Source organism: Ichthyophthirius multifiliis (assembly GCF_000220395.1).
Source record: "Ichthyophthirius multifiliis unplaced genomic scaffold scaff_1120509249527, whole genome shotgun sequence".
NCBI lineage: Eukaryota > Ciliophora > Oligohymenophorea > Hymenostomatida > Ichthyophthirius > Ichthyophthirius multifiliis.
This window is the reverse complement of record NW_004087639.1, coordinates 1-21982: the sequence shown is the minus strand read 5'-3', so window position 1 is coordinate 21982 and position 21982 is coordinate 1. Positions and strand designations below refer to the sequence as shown.

The 21982-nt window shown below is 18.2% G+C and overlaps 6 protein-coding genes across 6 annotated transcripts, besides 26 other annotated features; 4 read left to right on the top strand and 2 right to left on the bottom strand. All coding sequences in view use genetic code 6, as the record gives it.

Moving 5' to 3' along the window:
- Positions 1-472: 472 nt before the first annotated feature.
- Positions 473-1527, bottom strand: IMG5_009790 (Rab8-family small gtpase, putative; the record flags this gene model as incomplete). The annotated part of the gene is made up of 2 exons (XM_004039749.1): positions 473-1341; positions 1389-1527. 2 exons carry the CDS (start codon positions 1525-1527, stop codon positions 473-475), a joined length of 1008 nt encoding a protein of 335 aa, XP_004039797.1.
- A 580-nt stretch (positions 1528-2107) lies between these two features.
- Positions 2108-2220: a microsatellite.
- Positions 2122-2217: a microsatellite.
- Positions 2221-2282: 62 nt separating the features above from the next.
- IMG5_009780 (protein kinase domain protein) lies at positions 2283-4058 on the top strand (the record flags this gene model as incomplete). The annotated part of the gene is made up of 2 exons (XM_004039748.1): positions 2283-3601; positions 4022-4058. The coding sequence occupies 2 exons, from the start codon at positions 2283-2285 to the stop codon at positions 4056-4058; spliced, it is 1356 nt and encodes a 451-aa protein (XP_004039796.1).
- A 665-nt stretch (positions 4059-4723) lies between these two features.
- Positions 4724-4765: a microsatellite.
- An 89-nt stretch (positions 4766-4854) lies between these two features.
- Positions 4855-4905: a microsatellite.
- Positions 4906-5322: 417 nt separating this feature from the next.
- On the top strand, positions 5323-7665 carry IMG5_009770 (hypothetical protein; the record flags this gene model as incomplete). The annotated part of the gene is made up of 5 exons (XM_004039747.1): positions 5323-5356; positions 5821-6606; positions 6787-7172; positions 7458-7620; positions 7643-7665. 5 exons carry the CDS (start codon positions 5323-5325, stop codon positions 7663-7665), a joined length of 1392 nt encoding a protein of 463 aa, XP_004039795.1.
- Positions 5840-5879: a microsatellite.
- Positions 7355-7379: a microsatellite.
- A 459-nt stretch (positions 7666-8124) lies between the features above and the next one.
- Positions 8125-8167: a microsatellite.
- Positions 8168-8254: 87 nt separating this feature from the next.
- IMG5_009760 (ubiquitin-conjugating enzyme e2, putative) lies at positions 8255-9074 on the bottom strand (the record flags this gene model as incomplete). The annotated part of the gene is made up of 5 exons (XM_004039746.1): positions 8255-8444; positions 8498-8566; positions 8612-8726; positions 8780-8881; positions 9051-9074. The coding sequence occupies 5 exons, from the start codon at positions 9072-9074 to the stop codon at positions 8305-8307; spliced, it is 450 nt and encodes a 149-aa protein (XP_004039794.1). The 3' UTR covers positions 8255-8304.
- A 92-nt stretch (positions 9075-9166) lies between these two features.
- Positions 9167-9209: a microsatellite.
- A 341-nt stretch (positions 9210-9550) lies between these two features.
- Positions 9551-9604: a microsatellite.
- Positions 9605-9826: 222 nt separating this feature from the next.
- Positions 9827-9877: a microsatellite.
- Positions 9832-9876: a microsatellite.
- Positions 9878-9944: 67 nt separating the features above from the next.
- Positions 9945-10030: a microsatellite.
- A 789-nt stretch (positions 10031-10819) lies between these two features.
- Positions 10820-11878, top strand: IMG5_009750 (UDP-glucose 4-epimerase, putative; the record flags this gene model as incomplete). Its single annotated transcript, XM_004039745.1, has 1 exon — positions 10820-11878. The coding sequence occupies one exon, from the start codon at positions 10820-10822 to the stop codon at positions 11876-11878; it is 1059 nt and encodes a 352-aa protein (XP_004039793.1).
- Positions 11879-12061: 183 nt separating this feature from the next.
- Positions 12062-12125: a microsatellite.
- Positions 12062-12140: a microsatellite.
- Positions 12079-12126: a microsatellite.
- A 2-nt stretch (positions 12141-12142) lies between the features above and the next one.
- Positions 12143-12176: a microsatellite.
- Positions 12147-12190: a microsatellite.
- A 234-nt stretch (positions 12191-12424) lies between these two features.
- Positions 12425-12464: a microsatellite.
- Positions 12465-13636: 1172 nt separating this feature from the next.
- Positions 13637-13675: a microsatellite.
- An 18-nt stretch (positions 13676-13693) lies between these two features.
- IMG5_009740 (hypothetical protein) lies at positions 13694-16330 on the top strand (the record flags this gene model as incomplete). Its single annotated transcript, XM_004039744.1, has 2 exons — positions 13694-14054; positions 14106-16330. Coding segments are annotated over 2 exons (2586 nt in total), but the record flags the coding sequence as incomplete, so codon positions are not given.
- Positions 16331-17240: 910 nt separating this feature from the next.
- Positions 17241-17285: a microsatellite.
- Positions 17270-17327: a microsatellite.
- Positions 17328-19588: 2261 nt separating this feature from the next.
- Positions 19589-19617: a microsatellite.
- A 687-nt stretch (positions 19618-20304) lies between these two features.
- Positions 20305-20338: a microsatellite.
- A 41-nt stretch (positions 20339-20379) lies between these two features.
- Positions 20380-20488: a microsatellite.
- A 23-nt stretch (positions 20489-20511) lies between these two features.
- Positions 20512-20552: a microsatellite.
- Positions 20553-21881: 1329 nt separating this feature from the next.
- Positions 21882-21967: a microsatellite.
- Positions 21968-21982: the final 15 nt, after the last annotated feature.

Genomic DNA, 21982 nt, shown 5'->3' with positions numbered 1-21982 from the left:
AATAAAAAAATATGTATTTTGAATTCAATATATACACATTAAATAATATTTGGCTTAAGAATCTTATTAGAAGTCTTATATTTAATAAAATTATATTCTTTTAAATTATAGTTTAGTTTTTTGGATTAAATATTTAAACATAAAAAACGATTTAAAATTAAGATAACAAAAATATTCAATTTAATCTTATAATAATTATTAGTATTATAAATATAAATATTATTTTATATTATCTTATTTTTATTATTCAAAATATACGAAAAATATATAGTTTTAAAAAAGTAATGAAATTAAAAAATTATATAATATGTAAGATATATAATAATATTTATTAAGTTAAATATTCATTTATATGATTAAAAATTCATATTGTTAATTATTTTACTAAAATTTTTATATAATAGAATTACCAAAATATTTTTTAATTTTACATATTTTTTAAATATTTGTATTAAATTTATTACTAATATATTCAATTAATAAGTCTTTAACAAACAAATATGATTTTTTAAAAATTAAAAGCATTTAGAATATATTATTTAAAAAGATATAAAAAATAAATATATTTTGATTTTTATTTTTTTTTATAAAGAATGATATATGATAAAAAATATGAATAAAAAATTATTAACATATAAAATTATGTGAAAGAAAATTATAAACTACTATTTTTTCTCACATACTATTGTATAAAAATATAGCTAATAATTTTAAGTATAAAAAGTATTTTTATTTATGTATTATTAAATAATTATATTTTATTATAAAATTATTTAATATTCACTATTTCGAATATATTTATTGTAATATTTTTTTTATTATTATTAATAATTATATATAATATATTATTTTTTTCAACATTCACATCCACCCTATTTTTATTTTTATTTTATTTTTCATTATAAATATCAAATTAATCTTATTTATTTAAACTTTATTATTGAACCATTTTTTCTTTTATATCTCTGCATATATCAATAAAAGCATCATAAACGTTGATATTATTTTTTGCTGATGTTTCATAAAATTTAATTCCAAAAGTATCCGCTAAAGATTTTCCTTCATAAAAAGTTACTTACCTTTCAGCTTCCAGATCACATTTATTACCAATAAGTATTTTTTATACATTACTATCTGCCTATTCTCTAATTTATTTCATCCAGATTTCAACATTATTAAACGATTCTTTATCATTTATTGAATATGTCATAATTATACCCATTGCACCCTTATAATAATTTTAAGTTATAGTTCGAAATCTTTCTTAACCTGCAGTATCCCATACTTATAATTTAATTTTACTTTTATCTATTTCTATTTTTTTCATTTTAAAATCAATTCCTATTTTTTATATTCTGTATATTTTTTTAAATGAATGTAAACCTAACCTATAGTTGTTAAATGAGTAGGAGTAAATTTATCTTCACAAAAACGAAGAAGAACATTAGTTTTGCCTACTCCAGAATCTCCTATAATTAATAGTTTTACTAACCAATCATATTCTGTATCATTTTGTAATTTCGACATTAACTTTATCTTTTATATAAAATATTATTTATTTTATATTATATTCTGATTATAATTTTTTTTTTTTAATGATTATTTATATTTATTATTTTTAAAAAATGCAAAATTAATAAATTAATATTCATGATCATTTTTAAAATTTTTATCAAATATATATAAATTTATGCAAATAATATTTATAATTATAAATTATAAATTTTAAAGGATTAATAAATTAATTAAAATTTATTAAAAACAATAAACACTTTTAGTAAAAATAAGGAAAACATAAATTTAAATTTTTAGTTGTAATTTTATTATTTTTAAAAATTATAAAATTATGGAACTTTTATTAAATATTAATATATATAATTTATTTAATTTAAAATAGTAAATAATTTTTCATTTAATTTGAAAATATTTAGAATTAAATTGATACAATATTATATCAATAATGTTTATTTTAGAAAATTAAAAAAATATAATATAAAAAAAAAATTAAGTATTAATTAATATTTTAAAACAAATTATAATATAAAATGTTGAAAACAAATATAATGATAATAAATAGATAATGAAATTAAACAAATAAATATAAAATATAATAATATTTAAAATAATAATTAAAATAATAATATATTTATTATAAAATAATAATAATAATAATAATAATAAATAATAATAATAATAAAAATATTAATAACAATAATAATATATTCGTATATATTAAAAAATTAATACACAATATAAACATACTGAAATCAAACAATTAAAAAATGGAAACTCATTAATAATAAAAGCGTGATTAACAAATTCATTATAAGTAAATAGGTTAATATTAACTTATAAAAGAAATCGGAAACGGTTAGTTTGCTAGAGTATATTATACACGAAGTGTTGATCCTGAAAATACTTAAGAATATGCTATTAAAACTTTTTAAATAAATAGATTGAAACCAGAAAATCAAGATCAAATTGATAAAGAAATAAATATTTTATTAAAGCTAAATCATCCAAATATAATTAAATTCTACGAATATAAAAAGACATAGAATAATGTTTATCTTATATTTGAATATTGCGAATTAGGAGATTTAGAAAATTATATGAAAAAATACCATGATGGTCGTTTTCCAATTAGTTTTGCCCAAAAAGTAATGAATTAAATTTCAAAAGCTTTTAAAGAGGTACGTCGTTTAAAAATAGTTCATAGAGATCTTAAACTAGCCAATATATTAATTAATAAAGATCTAATTGTTAAATTAAGTGATTTTGGATTTGCAAAACATTTTGAAGAAAATATTCTTTTATAAAGTTATTGCGGAACTCCAATTACTATGGCTCCAGAGATTTTAAAAAGATAATAATATAATGAAAAATGTGATATTTGGAGCCTTGGCGTGATTTTGTATTAAATGATTTTCGGAAAATTACCGTTTTAACCGCCTAAAGGAGCTAATATTATAGATTTAATAAATATCATTGATAAAGGAAAAGTTCAATTTGATAATTTAGCTTTGATTCCATAAGATGTAATAGAGTTAATTGAAAAAATGCTTGATGTGAATGTTTAGAAAAGGATGAGTTTTTAAGAATTTTTTGAATATCCATGGATTAATGTAAAGGAAAGTGTAGAAGAAATAAAGACTAAATAAAATAAAGCACTTCGTTTTGTTTAAAAATATATATTTTAAAGTTTAAGAGAGGATATTACAAAATTCAAAAAATTTTTAAATGAAACAAAGGTAATTATTTAAAATATAACAAATGATTAAGATAACAGTTTTGCTAAAAATTGTGCCTGGGCAAGTTTACTAATATTATTATTAAAAACAGTAAAAAATATGTAAAATGGTTTAGAATTAGTTCTTTTTACTAATGAAGAAACTTATGAATATATAAAAGCTCCTTTTCCAAAAGAAATATAAGATTCTCTTAAAGAAGAATGCAAAGAAATAGGTAAAAACATAGAAAAAATAGAATGTGATAATACAGAATTATAAAAAAATTCAGATGCTTATAATATGCTTTTTATTTGTTTGTTGCACTACGCTGACTTTTAACTTATTAATGAATATTTAAAAGGTTTTGATTTGTAGAAATAATTTTTTTTTAGATGTACGAAAATTTGTGAGCTTATGCTTAATATTGACATAAATATTTTTTAAAAAATAATTATTAAGGCATAGCCTGATATTCAAATTGTTAAATAAGATGTTTTAGCAATAATTTAAATCCCAGAAGTCAGTGAATAAGTAAGTTCTTGTGTATATGTAGAATTTAGTAAAGAAGAAACTAAAAATACACTTTTGGATGGATTTATTAATAAAAGGGAAGATATTCTTATTTAATATGAAATTTACAAAGATAAATATGATAATATAAAATATTGAAAGTAAATAAAGCAAAATAAATAATTTTTAAACATCTTTATATGTATTTTTATTACATTAATTTTTTTTATATATAATTATATTTTATATATATAAAAATTATTACTATTTTCAATCAAAAGCCTTTCCAAAACAAGATGTATATTCAAGTATATTTGATTTTTTTCCATAGCCCATTCCTACTAATCCTGCAACTATTAAGCACATGTTTAATAATTAACATAAAGCATATAGAATGTAAATTAATTTTAATCTTGCTTAAGCATTTTATTCATTAGATTTAAATTTCAAAAATAAAATTCCTAAAAATATTAAAAAATGAATATATGAAATCGCTATGGCAAACGGATAAGGAGCATAAAGAATACTCATTCCAGCACTAATAGTATGAAAACTATAAAATGGATAAAAGAACTTTTCAAATAATTCAAAATCTATTTAATTTACAAAATCACTAGATTATTATTAACTCTTTTTTTATATGTATTTTAAAGTTAATTATATTTACATTTATTTTTCCTGGATTTTTACCATCATTTAAGAAATCACTTTATAGTGCACCTTTACCTTTTTTATGATTATTTTTAAATATATTATTTTTTTATATTAATACGAATAATTATTTGTTTTAAATACTTTCTTAAAATTTATTTTTCAAAGTTCCAATAATTATTAAAACTAAGTAGACTATATATATCAAAAATATTTCTAAAACTATTATTTTTTTAGCTACTTATATTTCTATATGATTTTAATCATATGAAAACGATGATACACATGGATTTAAGTATAAAACCATCTTAAGAATGGTAATTATGATTTTTTTTAATATTAAATAATATTTATAATAAATAAAATTTTATATTTTTTTCTTTTAAATTTTAAAATTTATAATATTTTTGATTATAAATATTTTTTATAATTTTTATTAAATATTTTTAAAAATAAAAAACTATTATAATAAAAATATTTTTAATAATATATATTTTATAATAGTATTTATTTTCAAATAAATTTACATAATATTTTGAATAAAATTTATAATTTTTTTTTTATAAAAAAATAGTTATTAAAATAATTATAAGTATTTACTATAAAATAATTTTAATTTTTTACATAATCTTAACTTATGCAATTATTTAACTTATTATATATTTATAAATACATTATTATTTAATATCAAGTTAATAACTAAAACTTAATTAAATCATTATTAAATAAAAATAAAATGTAATATAATTAATAAAACTATAAATAATTGTATTCATATAAAAAATATAAAATTATTGAAATAAATATATAATAAACAAAAATATTAAAAATAAAAAAAATTAAAAGGTCTAAAATAAAAAAAAACTAAAAATGAATCAAAATACATAATAAAAAAGAATACATTCATTTATAAGATAAATTCAAGAATAAAATGAACGAGGAATAATAATTCTATTTGAAAAACAGTAGATAATCGAAACAAATTAATAGATACAAAAATTAATACAAAACAAATCTTTATAAAACCAAAAAACACTCATATGTTATTCCCGTCAACCTCCTTAATTCCAAATATAAAATTAAGTTTAAATAAAATATAAAGATTCGGAAAAAATATTAGGATAGACATATTTATTTTGCATTTTGACTGATTTTTAATCAATAACTCCAAATACATTATGTAGAGTTATTGAAACAGTTAAATCTGGAGGAATAATTGTATTTTTTTTGGAAAAAATAAGCGAAATTAACTAAATACAGAACATATAAATGGATGTTCATTTAAAATACAAATCAACGAAATTTCAATAAATAAAATTTTCTTTATTTAATTCTAGATTATACAAATCTTTTCTAAAATACCCACGGAACATTTTGATTTAAGATAAAAATACGATTCTAAATAATAATTTTATTTTTGAAAAAATAGAAGAATCTTCAACCGATAAAAAAGAAAAATTAGAATAACTAAAATAAAATTTAAAATAAAATAAATCCGAAGTAAGTCCTTTAGTATAAATTTGCACTACTTTAGATTAGGCAACTGCCCTTTTACATATTTTGGACAGTTTAAAAGAAAAAAATAACTTCACCTTGTCCCTTACAGCTTCTCGTGGAAGAGGTAAATCCTCTTTATTAGGACTTGCTGCAGCTTATTGTATATAAAATGGATATTCTAACATATACATAACATCTCCATGCGTATTTAACGTGAGTTCTTTTTTCAACTTTTTATTGAAAGGAATTGATTAATATTCTTGGGTAGAAAATGTCGATTATGAAATAATGTAGAGCTGTGAAAAAGATTTAGGAAGAGAGATAATTTAAATAAACTTCAAAAAAAATCACCGTTAAACAATTTAATTTGTACTTCCTGGAGATTTAGGACTTCTTAAAAATTAATGGGATGTCCTTTTTATCGATGAAGCAGCTGCAATTCCCCTTCCTGTTTTAAAAAAAGGATTGAAAAATAAAAATATGAATAATTTTGTCATTTTGTCTTCCACTATTAACGGATATGAAGGCACAGGCAGATCTCTATCTTTGAAATTAATAACAGAATTAAAAAAAGGAGAAAAAATAAAAGAAATAACTCTTGAATAACCTATAAGATATAATTAAAATGATGTTATAGAACATTGGTTAAATGAAGTCATGCTTTTAGAAGCTTGTAATGAAGTTCCATTAAAAAAAGGACTCGTCCATCCGAACGAATGTGAGCTATTTTATGTAAATAAATAAACTTTATTTTCTTATAAAAATTCTGCAGAAGAATTTTTGTTTAAAATAATGTCTTTGTTTGTTTCTTCTCATTACAAAAATTCTCCAAATGATCTTTAGCTAATTGCTGATGCACCAGGACATTAAATATTTATTTTATTAGATAAAAATATAGAAAAAAATAGTAAAGATTTCCCTGATGTTCTATGTGCTGTTTAGGTTGCTTTGGAAGGCGGAATTTCTGAAAAAGAAATACTTATTAAATAAGAAAAAAGCTCTAAACCTAATGGAGATTTAGTTCCTTGGGTTTTATAAGAATAATTTTTAGATAACTAATTCCCTTAAGGTCTTGGGGTTAGAATTGTGAGAATTGCTAGTCATCCATCCGCTTGTAGAATGGGATACGGAAGTAAATGTTTAGAATTATTAACAAGATTTTTTTAAGGAGAAATTATTAGTTTAGATGAAAATGAAAGTACCACAAAATTCGATGTTTTCGGGGAAAACTAAGGGTAGATATAAAGATTATTAGGAAAATTAACTGAGGCTAATATCCCTAAAGTAGATTATTTGTCTGTTTCTTTTGGACTAAACAATAATTTGTTCAAGTTTTGGTAAAAAAATGGATTTGAAAGTGTTTATTTGAAACATATGTAAAATAATATTACAGGAGAACATTCTTGTATAATGGTTAAAAAAATAAATCAAGGACATAACGAAGAAAAATCTTTTGAAGAAAAATTATAAGAATTTAAATAAGAATTTAAAAAAAGATTTCTAGAAAGTCTACAATTTTAGTACAAAGGACTAGATGTCATCTTATGTTCTAAAATTCTTAAAATTTAGGAAGAATAAGAAGAAGGTTAAAATAAAATTGCTGTTTTACCCAAAATTATGGATAAAGAAGCATTTGAGAAATACCTAAATGCTTATGATATGAAAAGGATTGAAGCTTACGTTAAAAGTTTGGCCGATTTTGATCTTATTAAGGATCTTTTGAGTGTTTTATGTAAACTTTATTATTTACAAAGATTGCCTAATAATGCCTTTTTGAGTGAAATTTAAAATTGTGTTTTTATAGGGCTAGGATTTTAACATAAAAATAGTGAATAATTAGCTACTGAATTAAATTTACCTGAAGAATAAATTCTTGCAATTTTCAATAAAGGAATGAGGAAATTTGCAGCAGTAATAGAAAATATTTTTGAAAAAGATATTTTTGAAAATATGAAGGATGATAAGGTTAATTTATAAATATTAGAAGAAAAAATGCTGCCATAAAAAAATGATGATGAAGAAATTGAAAATGAAGGAATGTAATATGTTTAAGACAAATAAGGAAAGAAGAATATTCATGCCAGATATAACTTTAATATTGACGATTTAGAAATTTAAAAAGATGCTTAACTTGGAAAAAGTGGAACTGTTGTTGTTGCTAGAAAATAAGATAAAGCTTTTAATCAAGAGTTTTTGATGTATAAAGGAAAAAAAAAGTAAAGAAAAATTGAAAGTGTTTTATTAAAAAAATATATTTTAATAAATATAATATTTTTATTTTTGGGATATAAATTTTAAATATTAAATATTTTATAATATATTTTTATTATTATTTTGCTTAGTATATTTTTTAAAATTATACTTTTTCACTTATTTATATATTCATATAAATATATCTATTTAAAAATATTTTCATTCACATAGCATATTTTCTTGTCCATTCTCTTGCATTAGCTTCATATCTCTATTTATCAGTTTTATATAATTAGGCTATTTCTGGAACTAAAGGATCATCAGGATTAGGATCGTTTAATAAAGAACTGATTGATAATAGTACTAAGAACAATGTTTATATAAAATTTTCATAATTTAATATATTTTATTTTAACCTTTTGAAATTGTTAATGCAGGAGACCATTGATCTTTAAGTATGTCAAGGCATATGGAGCCATTTTAATCTATTATTTTTTTAAATATCTTAAAAATATTAATTTCTTAATTACTTATATTTGGATGATATATTCTTGTTGTGAACGTAACTTTTGGAGGTTTAAAAGGATAATCAGTAGGAAAGTGAATACTCAAAAAGAATACACCGCCAGAATAAGGGGAATCTTCCTATTTTATTAATTTTTAATTTAAAATATTTTGTATTTTTAGTTATATTTTACTGGACCCATTATAGTAGCTTACCACTAAAATGCATCTTTTTAACCTTCTACTGGACCAGCTGAACAATTACTAGGTGGTTCTCTACTTAAATCTTACAGTTCCTAATTTTATTTATAAATTTATTATATATTTAATATTAGTATCATATTATTCTTCTTTTTAAAATGTATTAAAAATGAAAAATTGTAATCAAATAATTTATATTTTACTATAAAAAAAGAGTTTTCATTAAATAATTAATGCTTTTTTTATTAATAAATTGTATTTTACTTTTTAAATTCTTTTTAATGCCATTTTTTATAATTCAATTTTTTTTTATTTTTATAATTTAAATATATCAATAAAGGAATTTAAATAAAAAATATTTTCACAATTATATTATATTTAAAAAAATATTAAAACAAAAAATATATTACAAGATAAAATATAATATTTCAATAAAAAAAGTCATAACTTAATTTAATAAAGTTAATTACAAATAAATATTAAAAAAATAATAAAAAAAATCCTATATATAAATAAAATAACTAAATATTTTAGAAAAACTTAAATTTATTTATTATTTAAAATTTATGTATTAATAATTCAGCGATAAATTTTATGAATCTTACTTAAATAGTAAATAAAAAGTAAAAATATTAAAAAAATAATTAATGTCTTTTAGATAAGACTATTTTCAAATAAATATTAAAAACAAAAAAAGTAATAATATATAATTATAAAAGAATCTACAATATTAAAATCTAATTTTAATAAAATTATTATGATTCATATTGTATATTTTTTAAAATATTTTAATATTTTTAAATATTTATTGTTTTTAATAAATTAAATTATATTTATTTAAATAAAATCATTTGATATTAATATAATTATAATATATAAAAATATTATTTACGAATTTTATATTTTTGAGTATCTAAATTTGTGTAAAATTAATAAAGAGTATAAAGTAAAAATTAAGTTTATTTATTTATTCTGTAAATTATAAAAATTTAGAATGTATTTTAAAAAATTATATAAAATATTTAAAAAAAAAATTATACTTAATTTATAATTTTTTTTAATTTTTAATTGATAATTTTTATTATAATTTATAGAATTTAAAATATTTTTATATCTAAAAAAATAATAAAAGCTAATAGTTTATTAAATTTCGATAAAATATATATATATATATATATATATATATATATATATATATATTTTTATATATATATATACTATATTATATTCTATATTATATATATTTTTTACATAAAATATCAAATTTTTTATTTTAAATATAATTTTTAGATATATTAAGTTATATTGCTTATTTCTTTATCTAGTTTAGATATTTGACAATTTAAATTAATAGATTTATTATTTACTTATTTTTTCTATTCTGTTTGTTAACGATTACTTTTTCTTATATTTTATTCAATTTTTGTATTTTTCAATTTCCTTTTCTCTTATTTTTTTAGTTTAATTAAATCTAATTCATTTATTTAACCTTAAATACTTTCTTAATCAAAATATTCTTCTTCTTCTTAAAATTTATAAAATTTTTTATTTTTGCTAAGAATCATATCATCTTAGTTATTCTTATTAATTAATTATTTGATTATTTAATTTTGTTTTCTCAATTAATCCATAGATGTTTTATATTCTTTTAATAATTATTTATGTTAAATAGAAATACATTCTTAAGAAGAATAGGTATCTTTTTTTCTTTTTTAATCTTCATATTATTCAAACAATATGTTTTCTAATAAAATTAAATATCTACTAATATCTAAATATATAAGATTTTCATCTAAATTATAGTTAAAACGATCGTAAATATCTTATTTTAAATTTTCTAACGATTATTATATTTATTAAAGAAGATTTTCAAATGTAAAACTCATTTTTTTATTTTTTTAAAATATTAATTAACAAATTTAAAATTATTTTTAAATATATATTCTCTATATTTCTTATTTTTATTTTTTAGATTTATTATAAATAAAAAAAGAAAAAATAAAATAAATTTTTATTTAAAAATAATATCGTAAATGCAAACAATTCTATTACCAGGAGGATTAGGATATATAGGTTCCCATGTATTAATAGATTTATATAACTACATCAAAGAAAATAAAAAGCATTACTAAATATGTGTTATCGACAATTTATCTAATTGTTCACCAAAGACATAGAATAGAATTATTGAAATTCTTCATAAATAACATCCTAATGTCAAAAAAGAAGAGTTCTTTACATTCCATGAGGTTGACATATTAGATTTTTCTAGCCTAGAATTAATATTTTAAAAATATAAAATATCTCACATAATCCACTTTGCAGCAAAAAAGGCTGTTGGTGAATCTGTGAAAAACCCAATAATGTATTTCGAAAACAATGTATAAGGAACATTAAATTTGTTAAAACTTTTAGATAAATACAAAGTAAAAAATTTTATATTTTCATCCACTGCTGCTATATATGGATAATCTGATGATTGTACTGAGGATACTCCTCCAAATCCTCAAAGTCCATATGCATAATCAAAGCTAGCAGTAGAAATGTTAATGTAATCAATGTCTGTTGCCTTACCAGGAGTAAAAATGATAGCTTTAAGATATTTTAATCCTGCTGGAGCTCACGTTTCGGGAGAAATAGGCGATTCTCCATCTATTTATCCTAGTAATTTATTTCCTTTTATTGGGTAGGTATTAATTGGGAAAAGAGAAAGACTTTATGTTTTTGGAAATGATTATAATACAGTAGATGGAACTGGAGTAAGAGATTATATCCATGTGTAAGATTTGTCTGAGGGACATGTAGCAGCTCTAAAATATATGGATGAAAAATAAGAAGAAAAATATGAAATTATTAATCTTGGAACTGGAAGAGGATTAAGTGTTCTTGAAGTTATTAAACTTTATGAATAAGCTTGTGAAGTCAAAATAGATTATTAGATAACTTAAAGAAGAGAAGGTGATGTAGCTAAAGTAGTAGCAAAAGTTAATAAGGCATTGAATTTACTTGGATGGAAAGCAAAAAAAACAGATTTGGATATGTGTAAAGATGCATATAATTTTATAAAAAAAAATCCTGAAGGAATAAATTGAATTTTATATTACTAAAATAAAATAGTTAAATATTATTTAAAAAATAAAAAGAAAATTAAAAATTTATATATAAATATATAGAAAGATTTTAATAAAATAAATATATATAAAAAAAGAAAAAAAAATATTGATAATTAAATAAATTATTATAAATAATATGAAATAAATTTTTAAAAAGATCAAAAATATTAAATAAAAATTAATTTAATAAATATATAGATAATAATTTAATATAATAATATATATAAATATAAATAAATATTATATAATTTTTTTTTTTATATTTTTTTTTGTTATAATTTATTATTTATAATTTAATAAACGTATTTTTATTTTATCTTATATTTTTTATAATATATATTAAAATCTTTATATAATAAATATATATTTTATTAGTTTTTATAAAATATTAAATTTATTATATTTATGAATTTAATAAATAATTATTTAAAAAATATTTTAATCATCATCTTATTTTTTAATATTTATTTTTATATTTAACCTTTTATTTCAATTAAATATATATATTTTTTTTTTTATAAAAAGTTATATTTTTAAATTTTATTATTTTTCTAATATATTTATTTAATTTTTTTTATACATTATATTTTTATATACTAAAAATGTTAAATGTTTCTATATATTTTTTTTTTTAATCAATATTTTTAATTTTTATACATTAATTTAGATTTTGATAAAATAATTTTGCAATATTTTATTAATTAATTTTTTTAAAATATTATAAAAAGAATTGAAATAATACATATTTTATAAAAGATGTTAATTTATAAAAATATATTTGTCAATTAATAAATAAATAATTTAATATTGAAATTTATTCAATAAATATTACTAAAAATTATATTTTATTGATTTTCGTATTTTATATCAAATAAAAAGTATAAAATATAAACTTTTTAACTTTTTGTTAATTAATATATTTTAATATTCAAAATTTTTAACTTTATAATCTATTTATATTACAAACAAATAAAATAAGTATTTTAAAATTAATGATAGACTATTTTAAATAAGATTAATTATAATATAATATTTTATTATTAATATTTTTTTTTATAAAAGATGTAACTTAATATTATTAAATATTTCGTTATTTTTATAAATTATCTTATAACTAATTATAAGTAAAAATGATAATTATAATATATATAGATATAAATTATTTTTTCGTTAAATTAATTTTTCATAAATAATAATACTCTTTAAAAAATATTAATATATAAATATTATTTATTTATATTTTAAAATAGATAAAATATAAATTATATTTTAGTCTTGAATTTAAAAATTATTATTTATATTAATTTATTATTTAAATATATATTAATTAAATAAAATAAAAAATTAATTTTATATTCCTTAAAAATTTTATTAATAATTAATTTTTTATATAAATATTTATCTAAAAATTTCGATTATAATGAAAAATAAAATCGTAATCAAATATAATTTTAATTTTTTAAATCCTGTTCATCATTCAAATGAATTTCAATTTAATTTGATATTTTTATTTTATTTTTTTAAATATATTTTTTATTACTTATAGTTTATGAAAATTTAATTTTATAAAATAATATTTTTTAAAAAAGAAATTTGTTGAACTAGAAATTTAAATAGATATATATTAGTATACAATTAATATAAAAGATCATAAAATAAATGAAAATTATTAAAAATTTTTTTTTAATTATAAGTACGTTAAAATTATAAAATATGTATTTTTTTTTAAATATATCTTATTTTAAAAATATAAAAATATTTTAAAATTAATAAAAAATAAATATTTTTTAAAAAATGAAGTTTTTAAAATTGACAATTCTTATAATATTATCTATTATAGCTTATTTTTAATAATTTTCTGATGTAATTGTAGATGTAGATTTTTCATCAAAAGAATTGACTAACGAGGATATACTATCATGGAGTATAAAAAGAAACAAAAGTGGAGGATTAATTTCTTAATGTAGTGAAAATAAAGATTTCAGCTTTCCTGAGGAAGTCTTTGGTTTACAATAAAATTTTGCTTAAAAAACTAGATTACTTAAAACATTTGATACTGGAGTTAAACCTGTAAAATGTTGGATTGTATTCGATTTATATTTATATAATTTCGCATACAATGATTCAGTAAATGTATATGCTGAAGATCAATTAAGTAAATAATAATATATATAAAAAAATTAATTTAACTTAAATATAAAATTAGTTTATTAATTTGAATGTAAAAAAATAAATAGAGTAACAGTAAAAAAAACATAGTGTTATGATAAATATTATAATTAAAATATGCCTGTTTCAATTTTAGAAAATATTAAAACTATAACATTTGTTCCATAAAAGAAAAGAATAAATGTAGAATTAAATGTAAGTTTTTAATTCTAGGATACTTTCTGGGGACTAAAGAATTTAGAATTTCATTGTGATTTTAATAGGTGTCCTAAAAATTAACGTTTAGATTAAGATAGTTAAGTATGTATCTGTTAAAATGGTTTTATAGCTTCAAGTTAAAATCCTTTAACTTGTATATAACCTCCTGTATGTCATCCTAGTTGTTTAAATTGCTTTACCTCAGGTAATGTATGTAATAAATGTCCTGCAAATTCAGAACTTAGTGAAGATAAACAAAAATGTGTTTGTAAAACCGGATATACTTAAAAATCTTCAAGTCCTTTAATTTGCGAACATGAAGAAATTAAAATAACATGTCCAAGTAATTCTTATCTTGTCATAGATTTGAAAATTTGTTTATGTAATTATGGATATTATGCTGTTTCATAGAATCCTTTAATATGTATATAAATACCATAATGCCACTCTAGCTGTTTATAATGCTAAAAAAATAGTGATATATGTGCATTATGCCCTGATTTCAGTATACTTACAAATGGTGATACTTAATGTGAATGTCCTTTGAACTCTTCTATTTCTCCTGATGGATTACGTTGTGAATGTCCCTAAAATTCATCGTTTGATCTTATGAATAGATAATGCTAATGCAAATAAGGTTTCTAATAATTTTAATCCCGTGTTTTTATTTGTAGAAAAAATCCTGTTTGCAATGCCAGTTGTTTACAATGTAACGATTAAGAAATATGCATTAGATGTCCCGCTAACTCTACTGCTTAAGGAAAAGTATGTGTTTGCAACAAAAATTACATAGCTTTTTAAATAGAACCCTTAATTTGTTAAAATATAAAGGAAGCAAATTAAATTAGCTGTCCTTTAAATTCTTACAGTTTAGATGGAGTTACGTGCATTTGTTATGATAATTTTTTCCCTTCTTAACCTTGGCCACTTTTAGAATGCAGTCAAATCAATGAATGTGATCCTACATGCTAATAATGTTCTTTTGATGGAAAGTGTATTAAATGTATTGAAGATTTTGTTGTTAATGAAGATCTGAAAACCTGTAGAGATCCAGGTTGCCATCCTAGTTGCAATTGTGATTTGCGAGATGATTAATGTGGAAGCTAAGCTGCTTGTCTTACTTGTAAATAGCCAACTTTTACACATATGGTCAATAAAGATTTCTGTTAATGCTTAACTCCTCAATATAAGCTTAAAGAAGGTTCTGAATGGGAATGCGTAGAAACCAATTTGGGAATTGATACTCCTGTTTGTGAATGGTAATTGTATAATTAAATTCTTAATATGGTAGTCCATTCGAATTGTGGAATCGAAATAAACTAATAATAATAAAATATTCTTGTAGATAATATATCTTTTGATTGGAGAAGAATTAAAACGGCCACTTTAGATGATAAATGTAAAAATGAACTGAGAACAAGAATTTTGTTAGCAAAAGATTGCACAAACTATGAGCTCTTAAATTCAAATTATTTCACATATATAAATTAAACTCAAATAAGCCTTAGAATTCCTTTAATCGATGTATATTAGTTGACCTAAAATACTTCTTTGACTGCTGATGCTAGAACTATTTATTAAATTGCCTGCTTTGCAATTGAATTATCTCATTCTAGAAGAACTATCCGTCTTCATAAATTCTAAATTAGAGTATATACAAATCGTGACGTAGTAGAAGTATTCCACTTAACAGTAAGCAAATAAATAACTGATGGTTGTGATAAAGGACAAGAATGCATCATAGTTGCTAATTTAGATACTAAATCTGATATTTGTACTGATTCTTCGTGTAATGCTTTCTTTAAATAAGGAGTTGTGCCTTCATACTAAGTTGGATAACATATGTACGTAAGAATTTAATTTAAAGACAATACTTACAAAAAATATCTAAATATCAAAGCCGTTAAATTTGTTGATGATAAAGGAATTTACAGTTATGTCAGAAACGTTTAATATTGGACTTTGAGATAAAATTTAGGGTCTGTCGATGTTGAAGTTTTTCTTTTCTAACCTCATTAAAATGCTCTTGTTTAAGTTGAGTTGAAAATAGCCCTTAATAAAGATGTAAGAAATCTTGAATAAAGTGAAGAAGAAATTGTTTTTTAAGAATTCAGGACTAATATATTCTAAAAAAAAATTTAAAATACAGATATTGAAAATTTTAAGAATTTCTCTATAAGAAATTTGTTTAGTGTTTTGTCCATAGTTTTCTTAGTTTTAATATGAGTTTTTATTATATTTTAGAGTGATTTTCAAATCTAATTTTCTAATTTTTTTTTTAATAACATATATTAATATAAATTTTTAATTATTTTATATTATAATATTTATTTTTATAATTTTTTATAGTAAAAATTGCAATTTCAGAAATTTTATATAAATATATTAATTAATTATTTAATAAAATAAAATATTATTATTTTAATAAAAGAAATTTGAAAAATAAATTATTTTGTTTTGATTAAAAGTTTTACATTAAATTTAAAAAAATCATAATTTAACTTTAATTATATAATTAGATTAATATATATTATATAAATGATAATAAATTTAAAAAAATAATTTTTTATATATATCAAATTTTAACATATAAAATTAAAAATATATTTATGTATAATAAATTAGAAATTTTAATATTTTATAAAGTAAAATAAAATATTCTTATATAATTAGTAGATATTTATTTAAAAAAAAATATATATAAATAAAGTAAGTAAAACTATTAAGAATAAGTAAAATATTTGTTTGTAAATCTTTTTTATGATTTAAATTTCTTATAAGTTATAATTTTTTAAAATTAAAATTTTCTCTATTATATTTCATAATAATTAAAGATTTCATTTAATTTTTTATTATGTAATTTAACATTTTCTTACAATTTTTATGATTTTATTTAATTCTATTAATTAATTATATTGTTTTGACTTTTTATACCATAAAATAATATTTCCTAGTTTTTTTATTAAATCTTATTTTATTTATAAGTATAATATTAATTATAAATTATAAATTATTTATATTAAAATTTTATTTTATAATTAATTATTCTAAAATTCTTATTATTTTTAATAAAAATTTATACTTTCTTTTTTTATTATATGTATAATTTTTTAATTAATATTATTTTATTAGTATTTATTAAATTTCACATAATATTATATTTTCTTATAATAAATTCATATAATTATTTTAATATTTTATTTTTAAAATTTTGTTTTATGCAATAACTAATAAAGTAAATTTAGTTTTTTTTAAAAAAATTAATTTTAATGTTATATTATTTAATAATTAATAAATTTTTTAATTACATATACTTTATGATAATTAAAATTTTGACTTTATAATTCTCTGTGTATTATAAATTTTTAATATATAATTTATACTAATTTTAATTTTTTTAAAAATCAATAATAATTTCGAATTATTATAAATTAATATAAAAGTATAAAAAAAAATTCATTAATTAATAAATGTAATTTAATATATAAATTAGTAATAATTATAATTAGTTTAAATATTTAGCAAACAAAAATTAATGTTCTAATTTAATTAAAAAAAATTTAATTTAATTATAAAATTTTACTTACTATATAAATAAATATCAATTTTAAAATTAGTATTTGAGTTATGTGATATCAGAAATATTATTGATTAATAAGAATCGAACTTTTATTAATTTAAATTTTGGTATGTGATAAAAAATATAAGCGGATGATTTAATTCTTAATGTAATGATTTCAAAACATGATAAACGTATTTGCATTGATCATAAGTTTAGTCCCAAAATAATATACGAAAGTAACTGTGACTTCATATTACACTGCTTTTGATTAATATTTAAGTGAATATTGACATAATAATAAATTAACATTTATTTAAATGAGAAATAATATAAACATAATTTTTTTAAAAAAATATAGTCTTATAATATGGATTAAATAAGACACAAAAACTAAAATCAAAAAAGCATAATGTTATGCTATTTACTAAAGTTAATGTATTCAAGTATCAGTAATAAAAATGTGCTTCAAACCAAAATTTAGATAAATACGGAAATTGTGTATACTAAAACTTTTATGAATTAGTAAATAAAGGTCTTTTAATATGTGTAAGTAACCCCTCCATAATGTAATAAATTTTAGAATGTTCTTTTAATAATTATTGTTATTTTTTTTCTACTAACTCCAAATTATCTGCATTCCTTTAATTTGTGATTCTGATTTTAAATTATAATTTTCTAATAACTCCTATATTTTTCCTCATTATAAATCTTGTGTTTATAACCCTGGATTTTTATAACTCAATTAAACCATTTATAGAATTATTAATAATTTCCACTCTACTGTTTATAATGCAAAGAAATACTTTTTTTTAATGGATACCTTACAACTCATAAAATCGAATGTAATTGTCCATTAAATTCAGTCTTTTAGATGATTTTCTATCTTGCATTTATCCCATAAATTCATTTTTATCATTTTATAAGAGAAAATTTTTATGCAAATAAGGCCTTTCTCCTATGATTCAAAAAATTAATATTCAGAAATAAACCCTATTGCCACTTCAAATGTTTAGAATATAAAACCGGATAATATAACTAATGCTCATAATGTTCAGAATATACTTTGTTTATTACAAATGTAATAATATGCTAATTTAATGATATTATGCTGTTTTTGATGAAAATTAGTGTATCTATCCTACTGAATTAAAGGTTCAATGTTTCTAATACTCTTATTCTCCATATTATGTAAACTGTTTATGTTTTGATAACTTCTTCCTAGTCAGTCTTAATCTTTTAATATCTATTCCTATGCCAATTTATGACTGCAATAATTTAAGTAATTGTAGTAAATGCAAAAAATAAAAATAATTAACGATGATTATAGAACCTGTGGAGAGTTTATAATGATTATTGTATAGGCATTATATGCTTAAAATGTTCATAACCTATAGTAACTTAAATAGTAAGTAAATAATTTTGCTAATATTTAACTCCATAATAAAGAATAAAGATTTATTGAAAGTCCTAATCGGTAATGTGAAAATATGTGGCTGTTTACTAATTATAATTGTTTTAATTAGGTCGTAAATTTAGTAATTAAAAGTGAATGTTTTACTTACTAATATATTTGGATAAAATTTTATTTTAGATATATTAATCTTTGATTGAAAAGATTAGCTCTCATAGAATTAGATGAAAACTGTAAGTAATTTTTATAAGCAGGTGTTTAAATTGCTAAAGATTCATGTAATTATGTAACTATAAATCCAACCTATATAAGAAAAAAAATTAAATAAGAGTTAAAATTCCTTTAATTGATATATATATATATATATATATAATATATTCATGAGAAGTATTAATTATTTAATAAAGTGATTATAAAAGAACTATTTTGAAATAATGTATTTATCAATTTAATTCACCATTAATTCTAAAAAAGTAATAAGAAATCATAGGTTTTAGATTAAACTACACACAGAGATTTTAAGATTAATGATTGTTGTGATAAATATATATTTTTTTTTCAATTTAGATTTTGAAGGAAATATTTGCAAGGATGCCAATTGTAGTACTTTTTATTTTAAAACTACTATTTTAAGATTTAAATCAGAGAATATTCAGAACCAGAATCTTGTTTAAGGGCAACACTTAATAAAAATATTTGATTTTTGTGTTTATAACTATAAAAAAGATACTCCTTGGTGGATTATTAGATAAGGATTGGGTTATTCTGATGTTGAGATTTTACTTTTATAACTCCATGTTAATACATTGCCTTCGTTAAAGCTACTCTCAATATTTATCTTGAACCAGATTATAAAATAAGAAAGATATGTGATGATAAATACAAATTTGAATTTATTAGTGAAACTTTATAATCGAATATTTTAAAACATAGAAATGAAGTAAAGAAAATTAAAATATAACGAATTGATAAAAAACAAAGGACTAGTAAGTATAACGTAGCTTAATTAATGTTTCGAAATTACTTTAATTTCACAGTTAATTTGTGTTTAATAGATAAGATGGTTAGTATATCATAGTAAATAGTATATATATAAATAACTATATTTAATTCAAAAGATATATAAATAATATATATTAATTTTATACATTTTATATAGAAAATTAAATTATTTTATTTATATTATTATGATGAAAATTAAATAAATTATATTTTTTATTTATTTTATATAAAAAATAAATTATATTTTAAATTTATATGATAAAAATATAAAAAATAAAATAATTAAATTTTAAAACAAAAATATTTAAATTAATAAAATATATCATAATTTATTAATATTTAATTTCTTTTTATTAAAATGCAATAAAGGAGTATAATAATTATTACAAGGAGATAATTAACTTTTCTTAGAAGGAGATATTAAGCTTAGAATATGCTATTAAATATTATTATGTATTTATTTTTTATCTTTAGATATTAATTACTTTTATTAATTATTTTTCTATGAATACATTTAATTTTAGTTCAGTTATTATCCAAATTTAATATTGTTTTTATTTTTTTAATTTTGTTCAGTTAATTTATTGAATTTAGTATTAGAATCAGTTAAAAGTCTGTTAAAACTATTTGTATAATAAGTTTCATTTGTGGCTTCATCTTTTTCTGTTTTTACTTTTTGTGTAATTTATGAACTAGGTTATTATCTATTTGTTATTAAATTATTTGTTTATAACTTAACAGCAGAATTAGCTTTAAAATGATTATTAAAATATATTTATTTTTATTAAGAAGAAGACATTTCTTTTTTATTTGATAAAGCAATTTTATTTTCATCATTTTTTTTTTTTTATTTATTATTAATTAGCATCATTTTTTAGAAATTTCAGAAAATTATTATTTTTATAATTAAACTGACTAAGCATTTTTTAATTTTTTTATATTCTAAATTAAAGTATTATTTGATTAACTGACTGTATTTTTAATTTTTTATAAAATAAATTCCTAAATAATATTTTATTTTTAAAATATTTCTCTATCATAATAAAAGTCATTAAAATTTAAGGAATTTTTTCGCCTTTTCCTTATTAACAATTAATAAGTTTAATTCTAAATTCTAATTCACCACTTAAAAAATTCTTATTCATCAAAATTAAAACCTAAAGGATTAGGATTTAAAGGAGGCTTTATTTTTTTTCAATTAAATCTTGTATATTTATCATATCTTTTACCCATCTATGTCTTAAAACTTCTTTCATGCCTTCATTGATTCCTATTCTTTCTGAAGGATTTTTCGTAAGAAGTTAATTCAATAAATCTTAAAGTTGATCAGAAAGTTATACATCATCAGGAAAATATAAATCTTCATTTAGTATACTTTAATATATTTCTTCATTATTATGACTATAAAAAGGAGGTAAACCAGTTACCTAAAATTATTATTTTTTTAAATTTAAAAGATATATATTAATTTACTAATTCATATAAAAGTGCACCTAAACAATAAAAATCAACCTAAAAATTATGTCCAATTTTTAAAAGCATTTCTGGAGCCATATATTCAGGAGATCCACAAAAACTATAAGCAAACTAATTCTAATCCATATTAGGTTTAGATAATCCGAAATCACCTAATAAGAAAAATATATGTATATGTATATGTATATATATATATATATATATATATATATATATATATATATATATAAATATATATATTATTATATATTTGCATATTTGTTTC